We start from the raw sequence: 26,541 nt of genomic DNA, 5'->3' as shown, positions 1-26,541 counted from the left end.
TGAGGGAGTGGGCCTAAAGTGAGAATAACCTAGGGACAGCAGCAGCCACATCCCTCAGTGTGCTGGGACAGACCAATGCCCATGCTATGAACCAGAGCCAGCAGCAGCAGCCTGTGCTCAGCACTGATACTACTGCCATATGCTGCTCGCTGGAAGGAGTCTTTCCTGGGCTAATAAAATTATATAGCATTTGTGATTGGCAATGATTTATCCTAGTCAGTATTATGGCAGTCACCCAGCTTTCCCAGCATCCTGTATGTCAGTGTAATGGAGGTTATCCAGCTTTCCCAGCATCCTGTATGTCAGTATAATGGAGGTCACACAGCTTTCCCAGCATCCTGTATGTCAGTATAATGGAGGTCATCTAGCTTTCCCAGCATCTTGTAGTCAGTATAATGGAGGTCACCCAGCTTTCCTAGCATCATGTATAGTAGTCAGTATAACGGCGGTCACCCAGCTTTCCTAGCATCTTGTATAGTAGTCAGTATATGGGGGTCTCCCAGCTTTCCCAGCATCCTGTATAGTAGTCAGTATGATGGGGTTACCCAGCTTTCCCAGCATCTTGTATAGTAGTCAGTATAATGGCGGTCACTCAGCTTTCCAGCATCTTGTATAGTAGTCAGTATAATGGAGGTCACCCAGCTTTCCCAAAATCTTGTATAGTAGTCAGTATAATGACGGTCACCCAGCTTTCCAGCATCTTGTATAGTAGTCAGTATGATGGTGGTCACCCAGCTTTCCTGGCATTTTGTATTCAGTATGATAGAGGTCACCCAGCTTTCCCAGCATCTTGTACTCAGTATAATGGAGGTCACCCAGATTTCACAGCATCTTGTAGTCAGTATAATGGAGGTCACCCAGATTTCACAGCATCTTGTAGTCAGTATGATGGAGGTCACCCAACTAGATAGATAGATAGATAGATAGATAGATAGGCATGGTAACCTGCTTATGTTCCCTATGGGTAACATAATCGGTTGGGGGCCCACTCAGACTCGCTCGCCCCTCCCTAGACTAAAAAACTAGCTACGCCCCTGTGTACAATTGTCTGCAGGAGCGCCAATCAGGGAAGCCATGGACGGCCGCGGAGGCACCTGTCCTCCTGTGTGCTGGTAAGTACCTTTATCGGGGGTCGGGTGGTTTAGAGGGCTTGGCTTTAGAGGTGGCGCTCATTGTAGTAGAATTTAGTCTACCATATCTAAATCCTTCAGCCTCCCACTACATTTGTGGTTTGATTGTGGGGGTTGTCTGGAGGGGTGGGAGGCTGTGGGATTTAGTCTATGTCACTATTATGTATCAGGGGGGGCGCCGAAAGAAAGTTTTGCACAGGGCGCCATCTACCCTAAGGCCGGCCCTGCATGTATGTGCTTGGTTGTACACTATAGAGACAGCCACTGCACCTGCTGCAATATGGTGCGGCACGGTTTTCTTCAATAGTATGAAATAGAGCAAGGCAATCTGCAATAGAGCAGGGCAAACAGAGGTACCACTAGAGGCCCATAGACTCCTATATGTGACATATTGCGTATTCTCTGTACTACACTGATCCATGGTAGAGGTTAGTAAAAATATTAATGATATCAAGCCTGTGTTAAGGAGTGAAGCTTTAGCCGTCTATACAAGAAATATGCACAGCCTCCCTGCCTGTGAAATAATGGAGATTGACTATACAGAAGGATTACACTGACAATAGGAGTAAACCAGTGATAGATGCAGACACATTATCCCCATGTATAAAATGACCTAGCCTACAGGCATCAAACCTGCGGCCCTCTAGTGTTGAGAAAAAATACATTTCCCATCATGCCTGGGCATCCGAAGCTGATGGACACTGTAGTTTTGGAACAACTGGAGGACGTGTTTCACAACTGTGATCTAGGGGTTTTAGGGCTTATAAAGGAGAAGCAAAAAAAGATCCCTCACTGCAAAGATAATGGTATAGATTATACTGGAGTACACTGCCATTAAAACAAATTATCAGGACTTCATCAGGTCTCCATCTTCTGACATGTCATAGGGTCAGGTATGGCAAAATACGGCTGATTTCAGAAGCAAGTCAGACCAGTACAGGGCTCACACTGACTTTAAGAGAACAACCCAGGATTAGATTAGGTATCAGAAGAAAAATGAGGGGTGTTTCTCCTGATATAGAGTGGATAGGCAGCTGGTTAGCTGGGTCCTGACCAATCCAGAATGTTAATGTTCCCTCTTAGAAGCAGGTTATAATGCTGATCTGACCCAGGCTTATGGGTCACATACAAGTGCATTGCATGATGGGTAAAAGAGCTTATGTAAATTTTTCCACAAGGTGATTTTCCTCTAACCTACTTCCACCTCATTCCCACAATAATAGATTTTAATACTTAAATAAGTAATTATTTTTAAGTGCTTTGCTTGCTAGGCAGTGCCCAAACAGCTGGGGCACACTGCCAGCTAACATGCACTTTCATCAGTGACCATGCTGGATCTCCTTTTTCCTAAGGTGCCCAGCGTTGTGCCATAAGCAATAAGTATTGCTGATGTGCCGCCACTGCTTACACAGTCTGGATCTGGATTTTCCCTGCATGTACAATACTATGTAAACAATAGTTTTGTTCCATTTTTCATTGGGCAATGACAGATGTCCTCTTTTATATTTGACTGGATTTTGGAGCATGCTGACACTACTTAAAATAAAGATGCCAGGGTTGTTAGGGTAAAGAGTCCAGCAACATTGGCATCTTGGCCAGATTTAGAAACAAAAAAATCCTGGCTTGGGAGCTATAAACCAAACTATTGGTGCTGGGGTCATTTCATAGGCTGGGACCAAGCATAACCACTGCATCAGGATCACACTGGATGCCAGGACTGATAGGAATGACAACGGACAGGCCCTGGCATCATTCTTCTACCAGCTCACTACCACATCGGAAGGGGGGGGATCACTAAATATATGACGAGGTGATAGAAAAGGAGAGAAAACACTGAAGGTGATCAGCCTAACCGGGAAGAAAATATGCAGCACTGAGCAAAAAGGTGCAAGACAGATGAAGATGACACTAGACGGCCACTCATGATCTGGAAGAAGTGAGGTGATAAGTGACTGATATGGAAACCAAGCAATATACTCCACATACTCCATCAGCACAGGATATATGGGGGCGAATAGGGGGAGGTGCTATCAAAACTACTGAGAAGTGGAAAAGGTGCTTATACAAACCAATAAGGTTTACTGCTTTATCAACTAAGGGGCCTTCTGCTGGTCATACACACAAAGTACAAACTCAATAATTTTGGCAGAATCAGCCAACCACATGTGATATTCTCAAGCTCAATCAGTCGTTCCGCTCAAAGAATTGACATGTCAATTCTTTGAGCAGACAGCGGATTGAGCTTGAGAATATCATTGAGTCAATGGGACAGACGGAACTTCAATAGGAGTCCACCGCTCTGCCTCTGCTTGAAATTTCCACACTCTGAGTGTGATGTAGTGTGAACATACCCTCAGTGTCACAGCAACAGTCACATGACTACTATTAGGGTACATCCACACACACACAGTGTTCATGCTGTGTAAGCGGCAAGCAAAACATTAAGAACTGAAAAAGAAGAAGATGTACGGGAAAGTTGTGGAATGTTTCATTATACAATAATTAAGCTGTCATCTATATATAAAAACAAGAAGCGCCTTTAATGTACACGACGCACCCCATAGGGATGTGAGAATTCAATTAGGAGGAGAATCCTACCAGTCAGCTATATTTCACAGACACAGCAATTTTATTTTAATTAAACTAAATATTAGGCCCAGCAAAAGCCGAAAACACATTTCCTTACTGATGACAGAAATAGTGAATGCACTTAGATGACTGGAAGGAACGCCACCTTCCCAAGGTGGGGTGAGAGCTCTTTTGTGATCAGAAACCAGAAATGTATGACTGTTCCAGCAGGGGGGGAATCTGCTTTATCCCAGTCATTCCAGAGGCAGCAGACAGCTCACTCTGACCACCATAGTTATAGTCAGACAACGCTGCCCGTATGGTAGCCAGCATCATGCCGCTTTAGAGAATGGCAGAGAGACATGGGTGCTGCTACCAGTCTGCTTAACATAGAATTTGTGCTAGTCTATAGGGATCTTTCCTACTGAATGAGGGAAATATTTATAGTTCTTTTATGCATCTGGACAAACACAATAGAACATCCACATGAGCAGGATATGACAAGGAAATGCCATATTCCAATTTGAAGCATCACAAAACAAGGGATCAAAGAAAAGATGAACTATTGCAGGATGCCGTCATTGTCAGGAAGATGAGGAGATGACTTAAACCTTCGCAATGTACTCTACAGGGTTTTCTCTCTCTTTTATCCCCAATTTGTGGCCAGTGTGTGTGGCATGATATAAAGCAACACTCTTCTTTCTCCAGTCTTGCAACCCAGATCCTTGAGACAACCCTTACATTCTCTCTCATTGCCCTGACCCACATAGTCGTCCTTGTAACGGTGCATTTCCCACTATTGTAACATATCTGGCCATTACATCACGGCTCAAGAATGCCTTCTCTCTACCCCTTCCACCCTCCCTCTATTTAACATATTCTTTAGGCTTCTGGTGTGATCCCATTACATCAATGATCCTGGAAATCTACAGGATGTCCCTGAAATCTCATACCACCAGCAGCTTGAAGCCATTGCTTATACAATGGAGAAGACTAAAGTACAAGTTCTACTAGGCAATTGCTGTTGATATAGATCCTCCTATAGCGTCCACGACCTCTGTACTCTGTGGTAAACAGCAGCTTTATGGAAAGACCATAGGACTTTGTTTCAGCCCTGCCTACAGCAGCATACAGCACACAGATTTTATGATGTCTGAAAACATATGGAGATATATACCCAAGAGATAGACTGACTAAGCAAAGAGACTTTTAGTCTAAGGCTCCATTCAACCCACATTACGGCCACATGACGTCTAAGGGCCCTATTCCACTGGACGATTATCGTTCGCATAATTATTAACAATTAACGATCTCAAACGACCGCTATTGCAAAAAACCTGGAAACGTTCACTCATTTCCATGGAACGATAATAGTTACTTATGATCGTAATTGCGATTGTTTTTTCCTTCGCTATTTAGTTCGTATCTAGTGCGAACGACCGAACAACATCTTATTCAATGCGAAGTTTTGTGAACGAGGAACGATAAAAATAGGTCCAGGTCTTATAAAGAGATCAACGATTTCTCGTTCGGTCGTTTATTGATTATCGTTTAGATTCGAACGATTTAACGATAATCTGAACGATACTCGTCCCGTGGAATAGGGCTCTTAGTCTGTACATTTTATGAGGCCAAAATATTTCCAATGAGTGTTCAAACACATACTGTATGCTAGTATCCTATTTTATACAACATATCTTTAATTTCTTTCACATGAGAAAAAAAAAAAAGAGAAGAGAAAAAGAAAAAGAGCAAAAAAAGAAAAAAAAAATAGAAAACAAAAAAACAAAAAGAAAGACGAGCAAGAAGAGGGAGAGAAAAAAGTAAAAGAGAAACGAGGAGAGAAAAAAAAAGGGAAGAAAAGAGAAGACAGACATAAAGCCAGCAAGAAAGAAAAAGATGAAATAAAGACATGGCATCTGTTCACATAGGGCTGCACATTCCTTCTTATATCCTAAATACTGAAGTTACCTTTGATGCAGATTTCACTTTTGTTGTCAATTATTTTTTGTGGATTTTCCCCACCAACTTTAATGGGGAAGGCAAAATTAACAATAAATATGCAGCGTTGCAGGTTTAGGCTATGTTCACACTACGTATAGTTGAGGCTGTATGTTTGAGGCTGTATAGCAACCAAAACCAGGAGTGGATTGAAAACACAGAAAGGCTCTGTCCACACAATGTTGAAATTGAGTGGATGGCCGTCATTTAATGGCAAATATTTGCTGTTACCTTAAAACAACGGCTGTTGTGTTGAAATAATGGCCGTTATTTACTGTTATATGGCGGCCATCCACTCAATTTCAACATTGTGTGGACAGAGCCTTTCTGTGTTTTCAATCCACTCCTGGTTTTGGTTGCTATGAGGACCTGACTTGAGGACCAAATACTGCCTGAAATGTACGTAGTGTGAACATAGCCTAAGGCTGGGTTCACACTACGTTTATGCAATCTGTTTTTTGCAACAAACGGATGAAAAAACGGATGAAACTGTGTGCATCAGTTTTGATCCGTTTTTCCATTGACTTCCATTATATATATATATATATATATATATATATATATATATATATATATATATATATAACACACAAAACGGACACAAAACCGTGGAAACCTCATTTCTGTGTCCGTCAAAAAAACAGATCCGTTTTGATCTGTTATTTTTTTTATAATGGAAGTCAATGGAAAAACGGATGCACACAGTTGCATCAGTTTTTTTTGCAAAAAGCGGACTGCAAAAACGTAGTGTGAACTCAGGCCTTAACTGCAGAAATGCTGATCTAAAAATCACAGATCCAATTTTTTGGATAAAATCTGTGGAATTTGATATTTACTATGGAGGATCCGCAGCATTCATGTTACGTTTGGGCATAGGAGTTCAAAGTGCAACATCATTTTATGGTAACAGATAATGTGTTATTTAAAAAAAAAATGAACACAAGTGATGACAGCGACTTCAGTCAGTACAGTATCAAACAGTGAGCGGAAAACCAACAAGCTCCATATTAACATCCTATTAGGCAAGGCCATTGGTTTTAGTGCTTAAATGTGACAGTCTCAAAAAATAAACAATCCCCCCAGGCCGGCAATAAAAATAAAATCCTGAATTTTCACCCGTGCGCCTTCCCTCCGACATGGGTAACATTATCATAAAATCTTTCTGATCTATTGAATGAGGAAGCAGGGAAAAGACTATAAAACCCAGAGAGGCAGCTAATGAATAACCTTTATTACCACCAGGCTCCGGCACATTGTAGCTCCCAGTCTGAGCGCTCAACATACTTATTAAGCCATAATTTATTAATGCTCTTCTTTAGGGTGCCGGTGTTTAGATGCAGTTTCAGCTAATATGCATTGAGTTTATCCTTATCGAGATGTAATTAAAGCCAAATTATTTAGTTGAACCAGAACCTGTGTGTGCTCCCTAAGGAATGGCGCCCATAGGCATATGTCAACAGTTTCAGCAGCATTTGCACAAAATGGAATCATCATAGGTTTCAAGAATCATTTCCAGTATCTGTATTCCAATCCATACAACAATCTTACGTATGTTGCCTCAAAATATTAGCCATTCATCATCTAAATATCACCCGTGATCTCTAACTGTGGCCGTCAGGGCATCCTGGAAGATGTAGTTTCACCACAGCTGGACAGCTACAGGTCAGAGACCACTGCCCTATGTAAAACAAGCAGCAGGCAATTTTGAGTCCATCAATCTGGTCAGAGAAATGCATGTTGTCATATGGGCCCCAATAGCCTTATCTCCCAAATGGAATCAATAAAGTTTTGCTGAGGAAAGGGTGCGATAATGGGATTTCATGGTCTACTATGATACTGATAGGAATTGTGTGACCGCTTTAGTCGGAACTATACCGCTGGTCATACTGCTCGTCATTCGCTTTCCCAAAAATAGATGCAATCGTGAAACTGCAAGAAAATAAAATCCCCAGTGCCTGCTCAGCACCTGTATTCTGCCAATGGAGAAGGCCAAAGTGCCATAGGGATGAGAGCAGCTCTCCAGAGGACATAACTAAAGTCTGTATTTCACAGACAGCATCAAATACAGCAGCTGTGAGGAATCCGATTTCCCCACAGTTGCTCTCCCATTGCCCCTGCTTATAAAAGGAATGATTCAGGTAATAAGTATATATTAGGGAATTACTGGAAAAGCTGGGATACAACAGCAGCTTCAGTAAAAATGAGTTTTTGCTTTACCAAATCCCAAGCCCTTTGTACAATTCACTCCCCCTCCCCTCCAAGAATTCCTCTATAGCATTCCTTCCACATGAAAAGGATGTTAAAGATTGTAAAAGACTGATAGTCTTTAACCATACTGAAAGAATTAAGGTCAGAGTCTTCAGAGGCATTCCTGGAACAGGTTAACCATTAGCCATGAACTATATGTTACAACATGCTATATGTTACAACAATTACAGGGATATAACCAACTAATATGGTAATAACGTACCATTAGGATAGGCTATCGATATCGACTCCATACACCCTTTAACTGATGTCAGAAAAATGGGAAACCGTAGAACCCAACATGCCCATTGACTTTAATAGGTTAAAAAAGTTGAATAGTGACTCCTTTGTGTCCATTTTTAGAACGTATACACATTCTGATCAGGACTCGGAAAAGTGGTCTACCATGTGAGTCCTGCATATAAAAGCATATACATTCAGAAAATGGCCCAAATGGAGTCACAAGTTGATGGGAGTTGGGCTCTACGTCAGCTTGCTGTTTTGACAGCTTGTCAATGTAGGGCCTAATGGAAGGTCAAAAACATTGTGTGTATGTAGCATAAGACTTGTAGATTGTACAGCAGTTCAGTCATGTGTCAATCAATAAGCATGTGTATACATGAATGTGTCAAAAAATCTCATTCCTTCAAAACATTATCACAACCTAAAATTATTGTGTGTGCATATACATTGTAAAAAAAAAAAAAAAAAATTATATATATATATGTATATATATATATATATATATACGGTCCTAATGAATAAAGATGACATTCAGCTCTCCCCATCTCAGCCTATGGAGACAGACAGTGATAATATCAGCCTGAGAGGTATGTATGCATTAATAAAATAGCTGTTAAGAGCGGCCATGGTGAAGAGCTCCCTATACTGCTGACAGATGAATCCAATAGAACTAAAAATATCTGCTACAACACACAGGCCCTTAGGGTAGCAATGGAATAGAGGCCGCAAACATTCACGAGTATAGAAGGAGGTTTATTAATGCACAGCTGACTGTATAGTTACTGGAAACAAAGTCAGTGTTTCACATGTTAGAAGTGCTACTACACCGAGGGTTAACCACAGCCAGGCAGTCGTGAACATCCGCTCTCAGCCGTTCCCCACAGATCCTAAACAAAAAGCATGTAATTTACTTGTAAGTACAGTGTGCACGCGGAGGAGGCGCACACACCAGCGATCAATAAGGAGACGGCCTGTGGGACTTGTTTAGCAAACAGGTCGATTACTCAGGTTGCAGAGTGATCTCCAGAGGTTGATGCCTGGACAGTCTGCATTCACTACTGCGGCTTCAGACATCGCCGGACCTCGAACGTGTGAACATAAAGACCACAGATAAAAGGCCGGTCCTCTAAGAAGGCAAGTGGTTTCCTTGTGAATACATTAAACTTAAAGACCTATTAAGGAGATTGAGATGTTCTCCAAAAGAAAGAGGACTCTTAACATATGATACCAGACAGCATTTTGCAAAAAGAAAAAGATATGTTTTGACCTTCTGTAGAATCTACTGCCAATAAAAGTACATATATTTAGCAACTACTTGTATTGCACATTGTATCATCCCCATTATTCTTCCTTAGGCTGGGTTCACACTATGTATATTTGAGGCTGTATTTGGTCCTCATGTCAGGTCCTCATAGCAACCAAAACCAGGAGTGGATTGAAAACACAGAAAGGATCTGTCCACACAATGTTGAAATTGAGTGGATGGCCGCCATATAACGGCCATTATTTAAATACAACAGCCATTGTTTTAAAATAACAGCACATATTTGCCATTAAATGACGGCCATCCACTCAATTACAACATTATGTGAACAGAGCCTTTCTGTGTTTTCAATCCACTCCTGGTTTTGGTTGCTATACAGCCTCAAATATACAGCCTCAAATATACGTATTGTGAACATAGCCTTAAAGGGGTAGTGCACAAAAAAAATTTTTTATTTCAGATCAACTGCTGCCATGAAGTGCCAGAGATTTGTAATTTACTTCTATTAAAAAATCTCAAGCCTTCCAGTACTTATCAGCTGCTGTGTGTCCAGCAGGAAGTGATGTTTTCTTTCCTGTCTGACACAGTGCTCTCTGTTGCCTCCTCTGTCCATGTCACGAACTGTCCAGAGAAGGAGCAAATCCCCATAGAAAACCTCTCCTGCTCTCCAGACTGGAAATAATACCACTTCCTGCTGGGCATACAGCAGCTGATAAGTACGGGAAGGCTTGAGATTTTTTTAATACAAGTAAATTACAAATCTCTGGCACTTCATGGCAGCAGTTGATTTGAAAGAAAAAATTTTTTTGTGCACTACCCCTTTAAAGTGTACATGCATAAACTGGGAATTACCATTCCCCCTTGTCACCAAGGTGTGCCCCTACTGAGGACAAGAGTGGCAATGTTTTTCTAAGCCTGGAAACCCCTTCAAAAGTTTAGTACAGATAATATTTGGGTTACTGACAGACCCTTTTCCTCAGTCCTTCCTGCCACATGTGAGTTTGGATTTCTGCCTACTGAAAAAAACCCAGTTAGTTATAGAAAAACCTAACCAGGTCCACAGTAGATGAACTGTCTTAGATATATATATTATATACACTATACGTACTGTATGTTGTGGATTCGATCTTGTGTTCAGCCTTTTAGTTTACACCAAGTACACGTCAACATACCCTAAGGGATGAATGGCATTCATAACTAATAGTAATATACTGTAATCCTGTATGTAAATCTCACACTTCACACCTGACTCTGCTGTAAATGTCGTATGAACGTGCCAACAGTGGTTTTATACGTTTCCTAAAACTGTCATCCATGATAACATATTCCCTAAACTTGTAACACATCTTATAAAGCACACTACAGGCTTCCGCCCAGGTTGGCAGGTGAGAATCACTATGTACAGAAGAATCCGTGAAGCTAAAATAAGCAAGAACAACAGGGATATTTAACTGTCCCCTTCTTCTTGAACATGAAGGAGATCCCTTTGAAGAGGTTATAGCCGGCTCTACACAAACCATAGCTGTTGGTTGAGAATTTATCTGTTCTGAAAAGAGAGGGAGTAAGCTGCTGCCAGATTACTCGGGTGGTGGCTTACCTGGCTGAGAACAAAAAGGAATAAAATGCTAGGTTTTGGGTACACAGACATGTCAAACATTTTTCTTGGTTGGGGGGCTAAGTCCTGATACCACCCGCAGTGTATGAAGTGTCAGGCCGCAGCACTGTCCTAGTTATTGACTGAGAGGCCTGACACTGCGGGGAATGGGCCGAAGCTAGCAGGACATCATGGAGCACTGAGAGGTACGTATAGTCAGTGTCATCAGCTGATCATTGTCTTTATTACACGGAGAGATGATATGCTGAATCAGCAAAGCTGTGCACTTCTCCTAGCTATATATAATTATATGTGGGGGTCTCAGCATTAAAACCCCGAAGGATCAAAGCATTTGAGATGCCTGTGTGAGATGTAAAATGTTTTTTAAAGGATAGTTACCCTTTACGAATGGGGGAATCTGTGGTCCTTCAGATGTTGCAAGACTACAAATGATTGCGCTGTCTAGGAAGGATGGGAATTGTAGTTCTGAAACAGCTGAAGGGCCGCAGGTCCACAATGACTCTTTCAAAGAGTGGGAATCCTAAATAACTACTATTTGTTAAGAACCCATCTTTATATATAAAACATTCTTTTGCAGCAGAACTACCACCACCAAAGGGAAAATAAAGAATTACACACAACCAATAAAACCATTGTGCTGTCTTGTGTGGTAGATGGATGTGTCAGGTCTTCCAAATCATTAAAAGGGGGGAACAGAGTTGCAAAATCCAAACCCAACTGAAGACAGGAGAGGTGCAGATTCTGTGAGATGGATGTGAGGGACCTAAACTAGAAACAACCCCCCAGTAGTGTGTTTGAGAAGCAAGACAATCACACAGGAATTACCAGAAATCAAGAAAAAAACTTAAGTGACTCAAACGTTTATCAGCAGACGACCACTTCTCTTTCAGAAAACACCAATCTCCTGGGAATTGTCCAGCACTGCCATAAAGTATCCACAGGAAATAAGCTCACAATGCATCTATCAACAGGAAACACTTGGGTTTAACCTCAGCGGTGGATTTATTGGAGAAAAGTGTTATAGGCTCAGCCAGTAATAATCACAATCACTATTTTATCTTACAGTACTCCAGACACAATACAGGCAGTGACCACTCTTTATTAGGTACAATATCTAGTGCTCGATAGGATCTCACCAATGCTATTAGAACACCCTGTTTTTATGGTGCGGACAGAATGCTGGAAAAGTCCTCTTCCGCCCGTGCACATTCTTGCACTGAATCCCCTGTTCTAGCAACTCCCAAAGGTGCTCTATTGTGTTAGCTTCAGTGATCTCAGTGTAGACCCCTGAATGACACCAAGGTCAGTGTCATATTTCTCAACACCAGTTTGAGTCAATATGGGCTTTGTGGAGATTACAGAATTTCTGCTTGAGGGCCCTGTTTAGGACTAGACTAGAAGGAAAGTAGTTATCTCTCTTGTTTTGGCAGACCTAGCCTACGGACAGCTTTAAAAAGTTACTTTTCTATTCATTGTACATTTTATGGTGCAAAAATTTTCCATTAAAAACTTAGCATACTTTTGCTTGTACAGCCTCTACAGTGTGCTGTATGAGCTATGCTCTCTCTATACTTGTATACAGCTGGTATGATTTATGTTGCTTACATCTGACCTTCCCTCTTTCCAGCCTGTGTGAGCTTTCCTCCTTGGTTTTTCTCTCCCCTGTCTACTATCCCGGTAACCTGCCTATTCCCTAAAGTTATCCCTTAGTGATGGCAGCAAATGTCCCCAAGAACAATCTAGTGATGGTTTGTGCAGCCCTCCCTGCATGATTACCAAGCTGTGTAATAGTCTCTGTAAGCCAACGACGATTTTCGAGGTTGTCACTTATTTACAGCCTGTCTCGTGCCATCTAATATTGCGCTCAGACAAAGAGCACCAGTCTCTGTCAGCTGTCCAGACAATCCCAGGAGATCAGCACTTTCTGGGATTCTTAAACCACCCGTCTCGCACCAACAAACATTCCATGGTCAAAGTCACTTAGAAGCCATTTCTTCCTGATTCTAATAGTTGGTCTAAACAAGAATTTAACCATTTATCATGTCTGCATGGTTGTACGCACCAAGCCGGTTACGGCACGTCTAACGGCGTGGCCACTAAGCCCAGGCTTCACACTCCTATGAAAGAGTTAATGGCACTCTTCTGACTGACTGATTTTGTGTGCATATACTTTCAGGCATTTGTTTAATCATCTCAGGATTCATTGAAAACTTTCATGCCTCGCATGGCTAGTTCTTGTTATATAACCTCAGTACACTGATGTATTATACTATGGACCTCTGCTGTCAACCAGAAGCTTTGCTAATGTCGAGCTGGCACATATCTGTGCCAACATCCTGTACAAACATTTTTTTTTAAATAAATAGAAGGGTTACTTTGGCTTCGGCTGCTTACAGTCCACCAATGATGTAACGGGGAAGGCAGCAAGAAATGCTTAACAGCGGGAGACAGTAGACAATACAGGAGGTCAGTGTCCGGCACAAGGATCAGATTGTGGCTATTTCAGCCATGTCCCTCTATCTCAGTGGCTTACGCGTAATTCTGCTCCTTTCTAGTATATCCCTAAAAGAAATCTTTTCCATTGAAAGAAAAAAAAAAAAAAACTTGCACGAAAATCCACTCGAGAGCAGCCCATATGGCAGCCAGCATGGTTCTGTATTGTTTCTTAATACCCCACTGAAAGAGGCTGAAATTCTAACTGAATGAGTATGAATGTATTGTCTGTATACAACCATCACCACAATGGTATCTAGAAGGCCGCAAATAGCAAGGGGAGTGACGAAATGTCAATGAACAAATGAAGTCATTCAGGTTGAACTTAGATGTGGGAAACTACTAGCAGCAGTACACTACAGACATATAGTAAGGCCTCTTGCATACAGAGGCTGTACAGCAGCACACCTGCATCTCTGTGTCACCATATACTTAATAGAGCAAGCATTACATTTTTTTTTGTGTGTGTGATTCAAAACAAATGAACCTACTAGGGGGAAAAAAAAATTGAAGGCATACAGAGACACAGTAGGTCTATAGAAGCCTGTAGGTGCTAATGAGAAATCACTCATATGCATGAGGCTTAAGACTATAGTCTACTGTATATGCTAGACAGTATAGTGTTGAGGGATACTAATAGAAATTTCAAGAAAATTAAGACTATGTTCTCATTCAATAGCGTTACATTACTTTAAGAGTTATCCTGGGAATAGCAGAGAGGTCAGGTTACCGTAAATACTGTAAATATGTACCCTGCTACCTCTCGGCCTCAACCCAAGGAAGAACTTTCTAAGCCAACCACTATGGACAGTGACTGGCTGTGCTGTCTGGCTATGTGGAGACCGAGACTAAGGGCCCTATTCCACTGGACGATTATCGTTTGCATATCATTAACGATTAACGATCGCAAACGACCACTATTGCGAAAGACCTGAAAACGTTCACTCATTTCCATTGAACGATAATCGTTACTTATGATCGTAATTGCGATCGTTTTTTCTTCGCTATTTATTCGCTATTGCATTCGTATCTATTGCGAACGACCGAACGATGTCTTATTCAATGCGAACGATTTGCGAACGAGCAACGATAAAAATAGGTCCAGGTCTTATAAAGCGATCAACGATTTCTCGTTCGGTCGTTAATCGTTAACTGCATTTCAACCGAACGATTATCGTTTAGATTCGAACGATTTAACGATAATCTGAACGATAATCGTCCAGTGGAATAGGGCCCTAAGAGTCGAGAAGCAGGACCGACAGTGGTGGGGGAGCGGGGCAGATGAGTACATGTGATTTATTGTTTTTACAGCAGCCGGAGCCAATAGCACAATAAAAACTATTCCCTAGATAACCTCTTTAACAACATTATACTGGAACATTACTGTTTAGGTCTCAGAAAGAAAGTATTTTTTCATAAAACTAATAGTCAGACATAAAGAACCTGCTCTAGTATATTAATGTATTATTAAAAAACTTATTACTGGAAGCCATCCAACTAACTAAGTGGGCAGCTTAGCACCAAAGACACACACGGATACCTGCTACAGGTCTGTTTGGCAGGAACACTCAAAGTGAGTGCAGCCTCTCTCTTAGGGTCTTTTTAGACCACACGTCAAACTCAGGCCCTCCAGCTGTTACAAAACTACAATTCCCATCATGCCTGGACAGCCAAAGCTAAAGTTTTGGCTGCCCAGACATGATGGGAATTGTAGTTTTGCAACAGCTGAAGGGCCGCAGTTTGACACCCCTGCTTTAGACGGACTAACTGCTGCCAGGACAGGAGTGCCATTCTGGCAATTGTATAAAGAGTCTTTACGTAGCTTGATGATAAATAAACATCTACATTGTTTGTGTGACCAGCCTCATCTGCCAGCCTCTCCTCCATTACATAGGGAGAAGTGTGCCTGGCTTTGGTTTAAAAAAAAAAATCAGTCAGATAATCAGTCAGATATCTGTATGTGTAAAAGGACCCTAAGGGGTTTTCTAAAAACAACTCTTGTGCACAAGTTGTGTCTGGTATTGCGGCTTATACCCACTCAAGTAAATACCAGACATGGCCCACAAATACATTTTAGCATTAGAAATTAAACATACCATTAAAACACAAAAACGTGAAAATCCACTACAATGAACCAGTGCCTGCCAATAGCTGTAAAGTTTTGTAGCATTATTTCACACAATCTATCTATTGTTGAACCTAGCTACAAGACGACCCATTATTCGCAGGTGTTCAGCTGGGACACTCTGTAATAAAACTATTTCTCAACTCAGCAAAGATTTCTGAACAGGGTGTACACATCCGTATGTCATGAAGTACGCTGGAGAGGCCTCTAAACTTCTAAAGAAAATGCAGCTAAAAGTGCAGAAAAAAATACAGTCGTAAAAAATAAGGCATACGCAAATAATAACACTTATGCAAATATAAGACTACTTAGAGGTAACTTTCAGTATGTATTTAATTTATTTTAATAAAAGCTGATTAACATCACAGCCTGAGATGAGGAATGGCATGGCCGCTGCCAAATCTAGTCTGCAACTTTTCACTGTTTAACTCCAGTTCTAAAAGCTGAATCATGTCTGACAATCTGCTCACTAGGTATGCAATGCTGGTTGTCAGGCAACAAAAACCATGCATCCAGTCTCAGATTTTTCAGGATGTTGGTGCATGTTTCCCCATCACTTTTGTGACCTGCTGGAGATGCAGAGAGAAGGGGATGCACCTTCAATTCTGGTGGACATGTTAATTGATGTCCCTTTTTGGACTACCCTGAATGACCTTTATGCAGAGGTCAGCGGGGATACAACTTGGACCCCACAAATTACTCTCCTCTCCATCCTCTCACAGAAAAAAGGTGTGCTGTTTTTTTTCCCTCCAGGCGGCTAGACAAGTTATCACTCACCGTTGGAAGCTGACTCCATACCCCCTCCCTAATGGAATGGCTGTCAGAATTTACCTTCATTCAGAGAATGGAAGAACAACTCTCCACAGACATGCTTAGGGAACAGACTTACAAAAAAATATGGCATCCTTGGTTATTAAAAAATCAGCAGTCTTTCAGGCTTGGTTGTCCACACTCCCTCCTCTCTGTAATTTGTAAGAGCTTTAAACAGACCCCCTTCCTCTTCCTTCTTTTGTATGTGAGTAGTTGACAGGTATCCCAATGCTACTTGTGCATACCTTGGTGTGTACACTTCCCTTTTCCTACATATAATAAATTGCAAATATTATAAAGCAATATACCTTTAAAGTAGAGCTGGGCGATATGGCCAAAAAATAAAATCTCGATTTTTTAAAAATTTTGGACGATTCTCGATTTAAATCTCGATTTTTTTTTCCTTTTTGCTAAATAAACAGAATAGTTTTGTCCTTGCAGCATCAGATACTATTTTAATGACATTTGAGACAACTGTATTGCTTCTCACTGTAACAGTGCTCCCCTGTAGTAGACAAGCTCCCTGTGTGCCATTCTGGGCCCCCATATAGTATAGGAGATCTTCTTTGTGTGTTTAGTAGTGGAGGTATAGTGGATAAGGGGTGTAGTAGTAGTAGTACAGGTAAAGATGAGGGGTGTAGTAGTACTAGTACAGGTATAGATGAGGAGTGTAGTAGTAGTAGTAGTACAGGTACAGATGAGGGGTGTAGTAGTAGTACAGGTAAAGATGAGGGGTGTAGTAGTAGTACAGGTAAAGATGAGGGGTGTAGTAGTACAGGTACAGATGAGGGATGTAGTAGTAGTAGTACAGGTATAGAAGAGGGGTGTAGTAGTAGTACAGGTAAAGATGAGGGGTGTAGTAGTACAGGTACAGATGAGGGCTGTAGTAGTACAGGTATAGATGAGGGGTGTGGTAGTACAGGTATAGATGAGGGGTGTAGTAGTAGTAGTACAGGTATAGATGAGGGGTGTAGTAGTAGTAGTACAGGTAAAGATGATGGGTGTAGTAGTACAGGTATAGATGAGGGGTGTGGTAGTAGTACAGGTATAGATGAGGGGTGTAGTAGTACAGGTACAGATGAGGAGTGTAGTAGTAGTACAGGTATAGATGAGGGGTGTAGTAGTAGTAGTACAGGTATAGATGAGGGGTGTGGTAGTAGTACAGGTATAGATGAGGGGTGTGGTAGTAGTACAGGTATAGATGAGGGGTGTGGTAGTACAGGTATAGATGAGGGGTGTAGTAGTAGTACAGGTACAGATGAGGGGTGTAGTAGTACAGGTATAGATGGGCAGCTAGGGGGGGACGGAGGGCGACTGGGGGTGACGGAGGGCGACTGGGGGTGACGGAGGGCGACTGGGGGTGACGGAGGGCGACTGGGGGTGACGGAGGGCGACTGGGGGTGACGGAGGGCGACTGGGGGTGACGGAAGGAGGAGTGGGGGTGATGGAGGGCGACTGGGGGTGACTGAAGGAGGAGTGGGGGTGATGGAGGGCGACTGGGGGTGATGGAGGGCGACTGGGGGTGATGGAGGGCGACTGGGGGTGATGGAGGGCGACTGGGGGTGATGGAGGGCGACTGGGGGTGATGGAGGGCGACTGGGGGTGATGGAGGGCGACTGGGGGTGATGGAGGGCGACTGGGGGTGATGGAGGGCGACTGGGGGTGATGGAGGGCGACTGGGGGTGATGGAGGGCGACTGGGGGTGATGGAGGGGGGCTGGGGCAGCTGGGAATGATTGGGAAAGGAGTACACATAGCCCTCCTCCCCTCACCCCGGCCACACATGCAGGTCCCGGTCTCTGCAGGAGGCTGCAGGGACTGTAGTGGTGATAGCGTCGCTGCCATTACTGGAGCTGTACAGCGGGATCAGGGGTGAAGATCCTGCTGTACAGCTCCAGTAATGGCAGCGACGCTATCACCACTACAGTCCCTGCAGCCTCTTGCAGAGACCGGGACCTGCATGTGTGGCCGGTAGGGGAACGGAACGCTATGTGTACAGCTGGGGAAGGTCGGTCGCGGCTCTGGGGGACTGCCGACCGACCTGCACCTCGCCGCACTTCCCGCCCGCCCGGCACCTCCACGCAGCGCCGCCCCCTCACTTCCCGCCGGCCGTAACCTGCACCTCATGCCCGGCCGGCACCTCCACGCAGTGCTGCCCGCCCTCCATCTCCCGCCCGGCACCTGCACCTCCCGTCCGCCCGCCCGACTGACTCTCCGCGCTTCTCTGCCCGCAATGATTTTTTGTGAAAATCGAATTTACGATTTTCACAAAAAATCAAATCGATTCTAACCTTCTGGGCGAATTAATCGAATTAATTCGATTAATTGCCCAGCCCTACTTTAAAGTGATACTGCCACCCTCTCTACTTTATGTGCACTTCTCTGCACCATCTACATGCTTAGATGCTGCACATTTGATATATACCTGTATAACACCTGCCTGTCTTCTTTCTGCTCCAAAATCGCTTCATTTCATTGGAGGATAGTGTCATCTAGGCGGGGCTTCACAGCGGTAGGGGCCTCTGCCCAGCCAGGAGATGGAGCCCAGCTGCCATGAAGCCCCGCCTTGGTGACACTGTCCAACAATGAAGCAAGTGTAGGGGGGGGGGCGGCAATATTACTTTAAGCAATGTTTATTTTTTTTTTAGTTGTTACTCTCCAGTGTAACCTTTTCAGGGAATTACAAAGTAACTTGCACACAATATAAAGCAAAGGCATTAAGTTCCATCAGATCCTACATAATGCATAAAATATTTGTAAATCTTTCACACAAAATGACTCCTTACCCTAGAAAAAAGAGCTTGAAAGTGTTATTTCTCTAAAATCTGCTTAGCATGTGCTATGTGCAAGAGAGGTTGAGCATGAGAAAGCAGGAGCTGTGTACCTGCAAGTTAAGCCAGTCTGCCTGCTGTAGATAAATTGCCTGAACGGCAAGTCCCTCTCATCCCTGGCAACCATAAAGAACAGCTGTAGCAGTGTACCTACAGCAGTATATCCACAGTGCTGCAGTGTAATTCTGGCCTCCCTTTAGCTTCTCAGCAAGAGATCAGGGTTTGTCTAATCCCTCTCTTGTGGGGCCACTACTGCCGTTTCTTGCATTTCAGCTCACATATCACCATTCAAACCCAGAGCATCAGTAACCTCTTCTTCCTCCACAAGTCATCTATTATGGGATACTGTAAATCCTCGCCCAGCACACTGCAACCTGTTTAGTGCACTTTCACCAGCACGACCTCAGTGGCCTAACAGAAGAATATGTGCTTATGATTAGCCAGAGAAGTCAAGAAAAAGGAAGTCCTATGAGTGTACTACTACGGCTGAAGAGCCCAGATCTGGTCCTGCCCTCTGAAATGGAGAGAATATGCTGTGCACCCAGGAGGGGAATCTCAGGGGCTCAACAGCAGCAGTAAGAGGCACTAACATCACCTTATCACAACTAATAAAACCATGACAAAAAGCACTTGAAACTACCTGAACACATTATTTTTAGAAGCACATTCATATTATAATTAACTTTGTTAATGATGTAAAATGCAAGTTCAGTGGTTCTATCAGGGACACAGCCCAGGTGACTGAATGAACAAATGAATAAAGACCACTATATGGCACACACTGCTGTGAATGAGCCCTTACAGCCATAGTCATACATGACCCATATACACAACTTATGGAGAAGTGAGCAAAGAAATGCACCCACATGTTTCGCTTGGTAGCAACTGGTGGACTAAAAAAAGACAGAGCAGCAATAAGCTCAGCAATTGGAAATTCCTGTTACACAATTCACCAAACTGCAGCTGCCCCCCAGTCACAAGCTGTTGTGTGCGATAATGGGGCATTTTACGAACAGGAAGCTACGCTTCCTATACTTCTCCTATAGTACTGCTGCTCTAGCTATATTTCCCAGAAAAGCTACAGTCTGCAAGTTTCCTGTCTTCACTCGCTTTATTGCTTTAAAGGGAACTTAAGGTGCTTCATGATGCCCGAACCAAGCGCAGGCTGGCATTACAATGAGCTATGAACTAAGCTAGGGTCACACAGGGACTATGACCACAACACAGGTCATGCAGCCCAAGAACGCCATGTCACACTCTAAGGAACAAACTGCATCACAGATCAATGTAAGTGAATAAAGACACACAGTGACTGAAAAGTGCCTGCAAACAAAAATCAGTCTTGGACTTATATTTGGTAACTGTCTGGTCAGATGAAACTCAGAATAAGCTCATCAAAACAGTATGAAGTAAGCTAATTTAAATAGATACTGTCATTTCAGCAAACTTTGCACCGATCAATAGTACAAGCCCATATAAGAAACTTTGTAATATACCTTAGCAGACAAAAATGCTTCCTTCACCTGTTCATCTTCCCTTTTTCCCTTTCCTACTTAACTGCCATCTACTCTCAAAATCAGTAGCAATGACTTTTGTTTACTGGTTAATACTTCTAATCTCATCCTTGTGCAGAACAGAGAGAAAGATGGCTTGGAGATCAGAAATGTACGCAAAAATGCCATATATGAGATTTAAAATGGCCAGATACAGTGCTACTCCACATGTACACACATGGCAATGTATCCTGAAAAGTCACGCAAAATTACAGGTAATTTTTTTTTTTTCTATGGGATGTGGAGAAATAAGGCAAAACAAGAAAATATGTAAAAAAAAAAAAACAAAAAACAAAAAAAAACATGGTCTTAAAAGCGTTTATTTTCTTTAGGTACCATAAACAGCGGAAGTACATAGCCAACTGCAGAGGTTTATGAATGATTTAGCCAATTACTGTTGCTTTCCCTAAGATGGACTCACAGGTATAAATGTACCCTGGACTACATCTAAAAACTATTGTGACCCTGGTATGCATGCCTAAATGGAATTGGAAGGATGGTTTCACATAGTGTAACTAATCGCACAGCAAAAAGACAGGGAGTTTTTTTTTCACATATACAAGTACCCACAGAGCAGGGCCCAACCATCTCAGGTGCCCAGTATTTCTGTCCCCTAAAACACAGAGGCACTTGACCCAACCAGCGCACCCTCTAGGCACATTTTTCATCTACGAATAAAATGCATATTGCTGGGCTCATCTAAAAGCATTGCCTGAGAATGTGCTGTAAACCCCTACCTGGCAATGTAAATGTGAAACCACCCAATAGATTCACTTTATTAAAAGAATTACCTAAAGAAAAATGTGCCTTTTCAGCTGTTATCATCATGAACCTTTAAAAAGCCCAGGATTGCAAGGTGTCTAGAATTGTCAAACAAGTAGATCAGGGTGATGCTGGATAAAACCCTTATTAATGGAATCTGCTTACGTAAGTGCAAGTCAAGACCATATAACTTTTGCTGATGAAATAACTCCACCTCGTAATATTATGTCAAAGAGTCTGTTATAGTTTAATAACTTTCCTGAGGGTAATACAAATGTTGCCAAATGGAAATAATGAAGTGTATTGTGCCATTTCTAGTCAATGCTTCTTTGGAACAACTTTCCCAGAGAGTAAATTATTGCACATAAATGATTTTTTATTCTCATCTAATTGAAACAGATTATGGTTCCCTTGTGGGAGATTTTATTTTTAATTATTCAGATCAGTAATGTATACAAATATATCTGCGTGTTAAGAGTTGAGCGAACCTCAGCCATGCTTGCGTGTGTCCGAACCAGAGCATGCGGCATTTGATTAGCAGTGGTTGCTGAAGTTGGATAAAGCCCTAAGGCTGCCTGGAAAACATGGATACAGCCTATGGGTGTATCCATGTTTTCCAGGGAGCTTAAGGGCTTTTCCCTACTTCAGCAGCCACCGGTAATCAAATGCCGCATGCTCTGGTTCGGACACACGCAAGCATGCTCAAAGTTTGTTCAACTCTAGTGTGTGTATATCCCACTAGAGCAATGTTCCCCACTCTGTGACTCGGCAGCTGTTGTAGAACTATGATTCCCATCATGCCTCTGACTTTGCTACAGGCTGCATTGGAGAGTTAACTGCTTAGATAGCACTTTTACAACTTAGTTCCACACAGTATACAGAGGGCTCCCCACTATTGGTGGCTGAACATAAATAACCCAACATGGTCTTTATGCTGAGTATTTCCAATCTGGAACCAGGAAGACAAGTTTTTAATGAAAATTACTTCTGAAAGTCAAGTTAGCTGAAGTATTTGCTTAGTAAACATTGGTCACTTTGTTCCTGATCGGTTCACCACATATTAACCATTGTACATGGAATCTCTTTATAAGTGAATTACAGTAGAAGGACTTCACACATGACACATTCCTCATATGGGTGATGGGTGTGGATTTTACACATAGATTTGCAAGCGTAAAATCTGTGGAGGATTACAATGGCAAAAGTGAGTTTGTGTCAGATATGGCACAGATTTCATCCTTAAAGGGGTTGGCCACTTTATAGTAAAACAGTTCAGTGCACAGTATTAGTAACTGTACTCACTGTATATACTGACTGTAGCTCCCTGTGTACTTTGGAGCTTAAACCAGACTGCCCTCCTCCAGGTTGTGCTCTCCTGCTCTGTGGCGAGTCTGTCAATAAGATGGCCGACATGGAGGAGTATGTGACCATGCCCGCCCCCCACCCCCATTGTCCTTCACTGAGCCTGTATATGCCTATGGACGGCAGAGAAAGAGGGTCATGGTCACATGCTCCTCCATGTTGGCTATCTTATGGACAGACTCACCACAGAGCAGGATAGCACAGCCTGGAGAACAGTCTGATATTAGCTCTATGAGGTACACAGGGAGCTGCTGTCAGAATATACAGCGAGTACACTTACTAGTACTGTACACTGAGCAATTTTACTATAAAGCAGCCAACCCCTTTAATAATAAAGTCAGGCAAAAGTCAGAGTGAAACCACAGCAGAAAATTTTCCAACCCAAGTGGACTTGGCCTTACAATGTTTAAAAGGGAAAAAAGGGTACCCAGGGAAAAAATTCAAATCAACTGGTGTCAGAAAGTTATATAGATTGGTAATTTACTTTTATTTAAAAATCTCAAAGATGTCCTGCAGGAAGTGGTGAATCATCTCCAATGCTCTCTTCTGCCACCTAGGTCCATGACAGGAGCTTTCCAAAGCAGGAGAGGTTTTCTATGGGGATTTGCTACTGCTCTGGACAGTCCCTGACATGGACAGAGGTGGCAGCAGAGAGCACTGTGTCAGACTGTAAAGAATACCCCACTTCTGCAGGACATACAGCAGCTGATAACTACTGAAAAACTTGAAATTTTTAAATAGAAGTAAATTACAAATCTAGGCATGGGTCCCTATGTACATGCCCTAAAGGTCTGTTGTGGGTAAAATACCTTGATTTAATTTTTTTAAACGTTAAATGGGTACTCAGACATTAGGTAAAAAGATAAACATGCTGTTGAAGCATATAGCATTGCTTACCCGTCTGTTCCTGTTCTGAAAATCTATTTTCTTTAGGGGTATTAGTTCTGTGCTTCCTGTTTTAGTACTACAATTCCCAGAATGCATTGCTCTCACTCACAGTCCTCCCACCCTGCTCGGAGTGATGCTTTTATTTACAATGTTTCCCCCAAAATTGGACAGTATCTTATATTAATTTTTGCTCCCAAAGATGCTCTATGTTTTATTTTTAGTGCATGTGAATTCTTCATGGAAAAATAAGACATGTCACATGCACAGAAGGGACAGAGCTTATGGTATGGTGGCTTTTGTTCACTAGGGGGAGCTCACCACAGCACACTAGTACAGCACAGCAGGGACCGTATGGTATGGCCGCAGGTGACAGAAAAAAGGCAGACTGTGTGCAGCTCTAGATCTGGCGGTAGGGGACAACGGAGATGACAGCAGGCAACGGGCCTCTTGATGACTTGCCTGCATATCACATTTATAAGTTACAGTGGGGAAGGAAACATAGGGGTTGGCGGCAGGTGGCAGTCTTCATGTCCTGTATGCAGCTACTCTGCAACAGACAGTGAAGGTAGGGGACAACTGCGGCAGGCTAAAGGGAATCACAGGTGTCCTTCTTGGCAGGCATGCTTCAAAACAAAAACTTTGTTAGGTCTTACTTTCAGGGGAAGGTCTTATACCTAGCAATTTAGCAAAACCTCTACTAGGTCCTATTTTCAAGGGATGTATTGTATTTGGGAAGACGGTATTTTCTGATACTGGAATAACCCTTTAAAGGGGTATTGCAGCCTGAAAATTTATCACCTATGCAAAATAGAAGGGATCACTGTCTGACTGATGCAACTCCCCCCCCCTCCCCATTTCTCCCAATTACAATGGAGTGGAGGCGCACATGTGCCCTACCATTTCAATAGTTGGAGATATAAAAAAAAAGGAAGGTGTGCCTGGAAAGCATGGATACAGCCATAGGCAAATGAGTGCCAATCAGTCAAATCTGTGCTCGCTTACCATGTCTTCAAAAGGCATGATGAATCGAGCAACTGGGCCACACAAATGATTACTGCATTGTTTGTGTGTCCATTTAAATCTATTATTATGTTCAGGTGTTATTCCAATCCTCTTCTGATCACTGTCACTTATATACAGGCTGAGGGAGCATTCCAAGCAAAGCTCCCAGCCCATAATCGGCCCGTGTAAAAGGGCCTTTACTAGCCCATTCTTCTCTTCTCTACTCCAACATAAACCATCAGGGGAGTCAAGAGAGCCCTATACACATTAGATAGTCAGTCTGTCCCAACATCCATCTAACATGCACGGCCAGCCTAATGGGATTAGCATCCTAAATGTCTCCAGTAAACGACTACACAAAATCTCTTTTTCAAGAAAAACAGTTAAGTGTAAAAAAAACCCATATATATATATATATATATATATATATATAAATATAAATAATCTATATATATGCATAAAGCAAATGTGTGACCTAAGCGTGGATGTTCAGAAACTCAGTTTCCATAAAGCTGCAAGAAAGTCTGTGAGAACTGGTAATATGTGCCTCTGAAAGTAAATGAAAGACGCATTCATAACCTATAACATTCCAGGAAGCTCGAGAGCAAACACAGGATTTACCTCCTGCCACACTCAAGCAAACGCACACAGGTCACTTGTGAAATGGAAGTTTTTGCAAAAGTGGACTAACCTGCAGCTCACACCAAGCAACTTCTACCCAGGTCTCGGTGTCCAGTCCTTTAAATACAGTTTTAAAAGCCCCACGGCCTAACTCGATGTCAAACTTCAAAAAACGGCCACTGGGAGATGTTGCCACAGCTTTCATTTCTGCCTCCTCTTCCATTTCCTTTTCTGTTTTTTCCCTAGGGGAGTCCTTAAAGACATCTGATACCACTTTAGGTTCATTCTTGTCATCTTGGCCTACACCTATGACACTTGCCACATGGCCATCGACTTGCAATTGGCCCTCGCAACTGGTAACCTTCTCCTCTTTGAGAGGTTGCTCCAGTATCCTGTCATCTTCAGTAATGTCTACACTCTTTCTGAAGAAGCGCTTTCTTTCGCTAGTTCCTGAAGCGGAAAGAGGTTTGTCGCCCTCTTCCATGCTGACATGTCGGACCAGGGAAGAGCCTTGAGGGACCAGGTTCTTTTCTGCAGAAAATCCAGCTGGTTTGTCAGACTCATCGGTGCTCGCTGGCTCACCAGAATCAGTCGCCATTTTCCTCAGATTTGCTGTTCAAGTTTTCACAGAATATACAGTAAATGATGCTTTCAGATTGAAGACCTATAAGTAAAAAAAAAAAAAGTTAAATGAAAATTATTAAACCCCGAGTTTATATGTAATAGAATATACTTAGTGAGGTTTTGTTCTTCTTTTGACTGCCACAGTATACACAACACACACCAGACAAGTCAAGCTCATTGAAGACTCGCCAGTTAACACATTGGGTGAGTAAAATGTACAGTGTAAACACATGACAGACCCAGCGGGCTTAGAATTCAAGGATTGCTAGCTGCATGCCAGCTAAACAATTTAGCAATGGCTTCTGGGGGCTCAAACATAACAATGTCCTGTTTTGTGCCTTAAGCGCTGAAGCAAAATCACCACCTGATTTAGATTAGGAGAAAAATCTCAAACAGCCCAGTA

At 42.5% G+C, this 26,541-nt stretch overlaps 1 protein-coding gene across 4 annotated transcripts in view; it reads right to left on the bottom strand.

The window, feature by feature from the left end:
• WNK3 (WNK lysine deficient protein kinase 3) overlaps nt 1-26,541 on the bottom strand; it is an 80,806-nt gene that overhangs the window by 38,325 nt on the left and 15,940 nt on the right. For all 4 annotated transcript variants that reach the window (XM_069942902.1, XM_069942904.1, XM_069942903.1 and 1 more), the window contains exon 2: nt 25,585-26,178. In XM_069942902.1, coding sequence (XP_069799003.1) covers nt 25,585-26,112 — 528 coding nt within the window. In that variant the 5' untranslated portion in view covers nt 26,113-26,178. The remainder of the gene's footprint in view (nt 1-25,584; nt 26,179-26,541) is intronic.

This window comes from Dendropsophus ebraccatus, chromosome 10 (genome assembly GCF_027789765.1).
Source record: "Dendropsophus ebraccatus isolate aDenEbr1 chromosome 10, aDenEbr1.pat, whole genome shotgun sequence".
In the NCBI taxonomy this organism is placed as follows: domain Eukaryota; kingdom Metazoa; phylum Chordata; class Amphibia; order Anura; family Hylidae; genus Dendropsophus; species Dendropsophus ebraccatus.
Note: the sequence above shows the minus strand (reverse complement) of the source record. Positions and strands in the feature narration are given on the sequence as shown.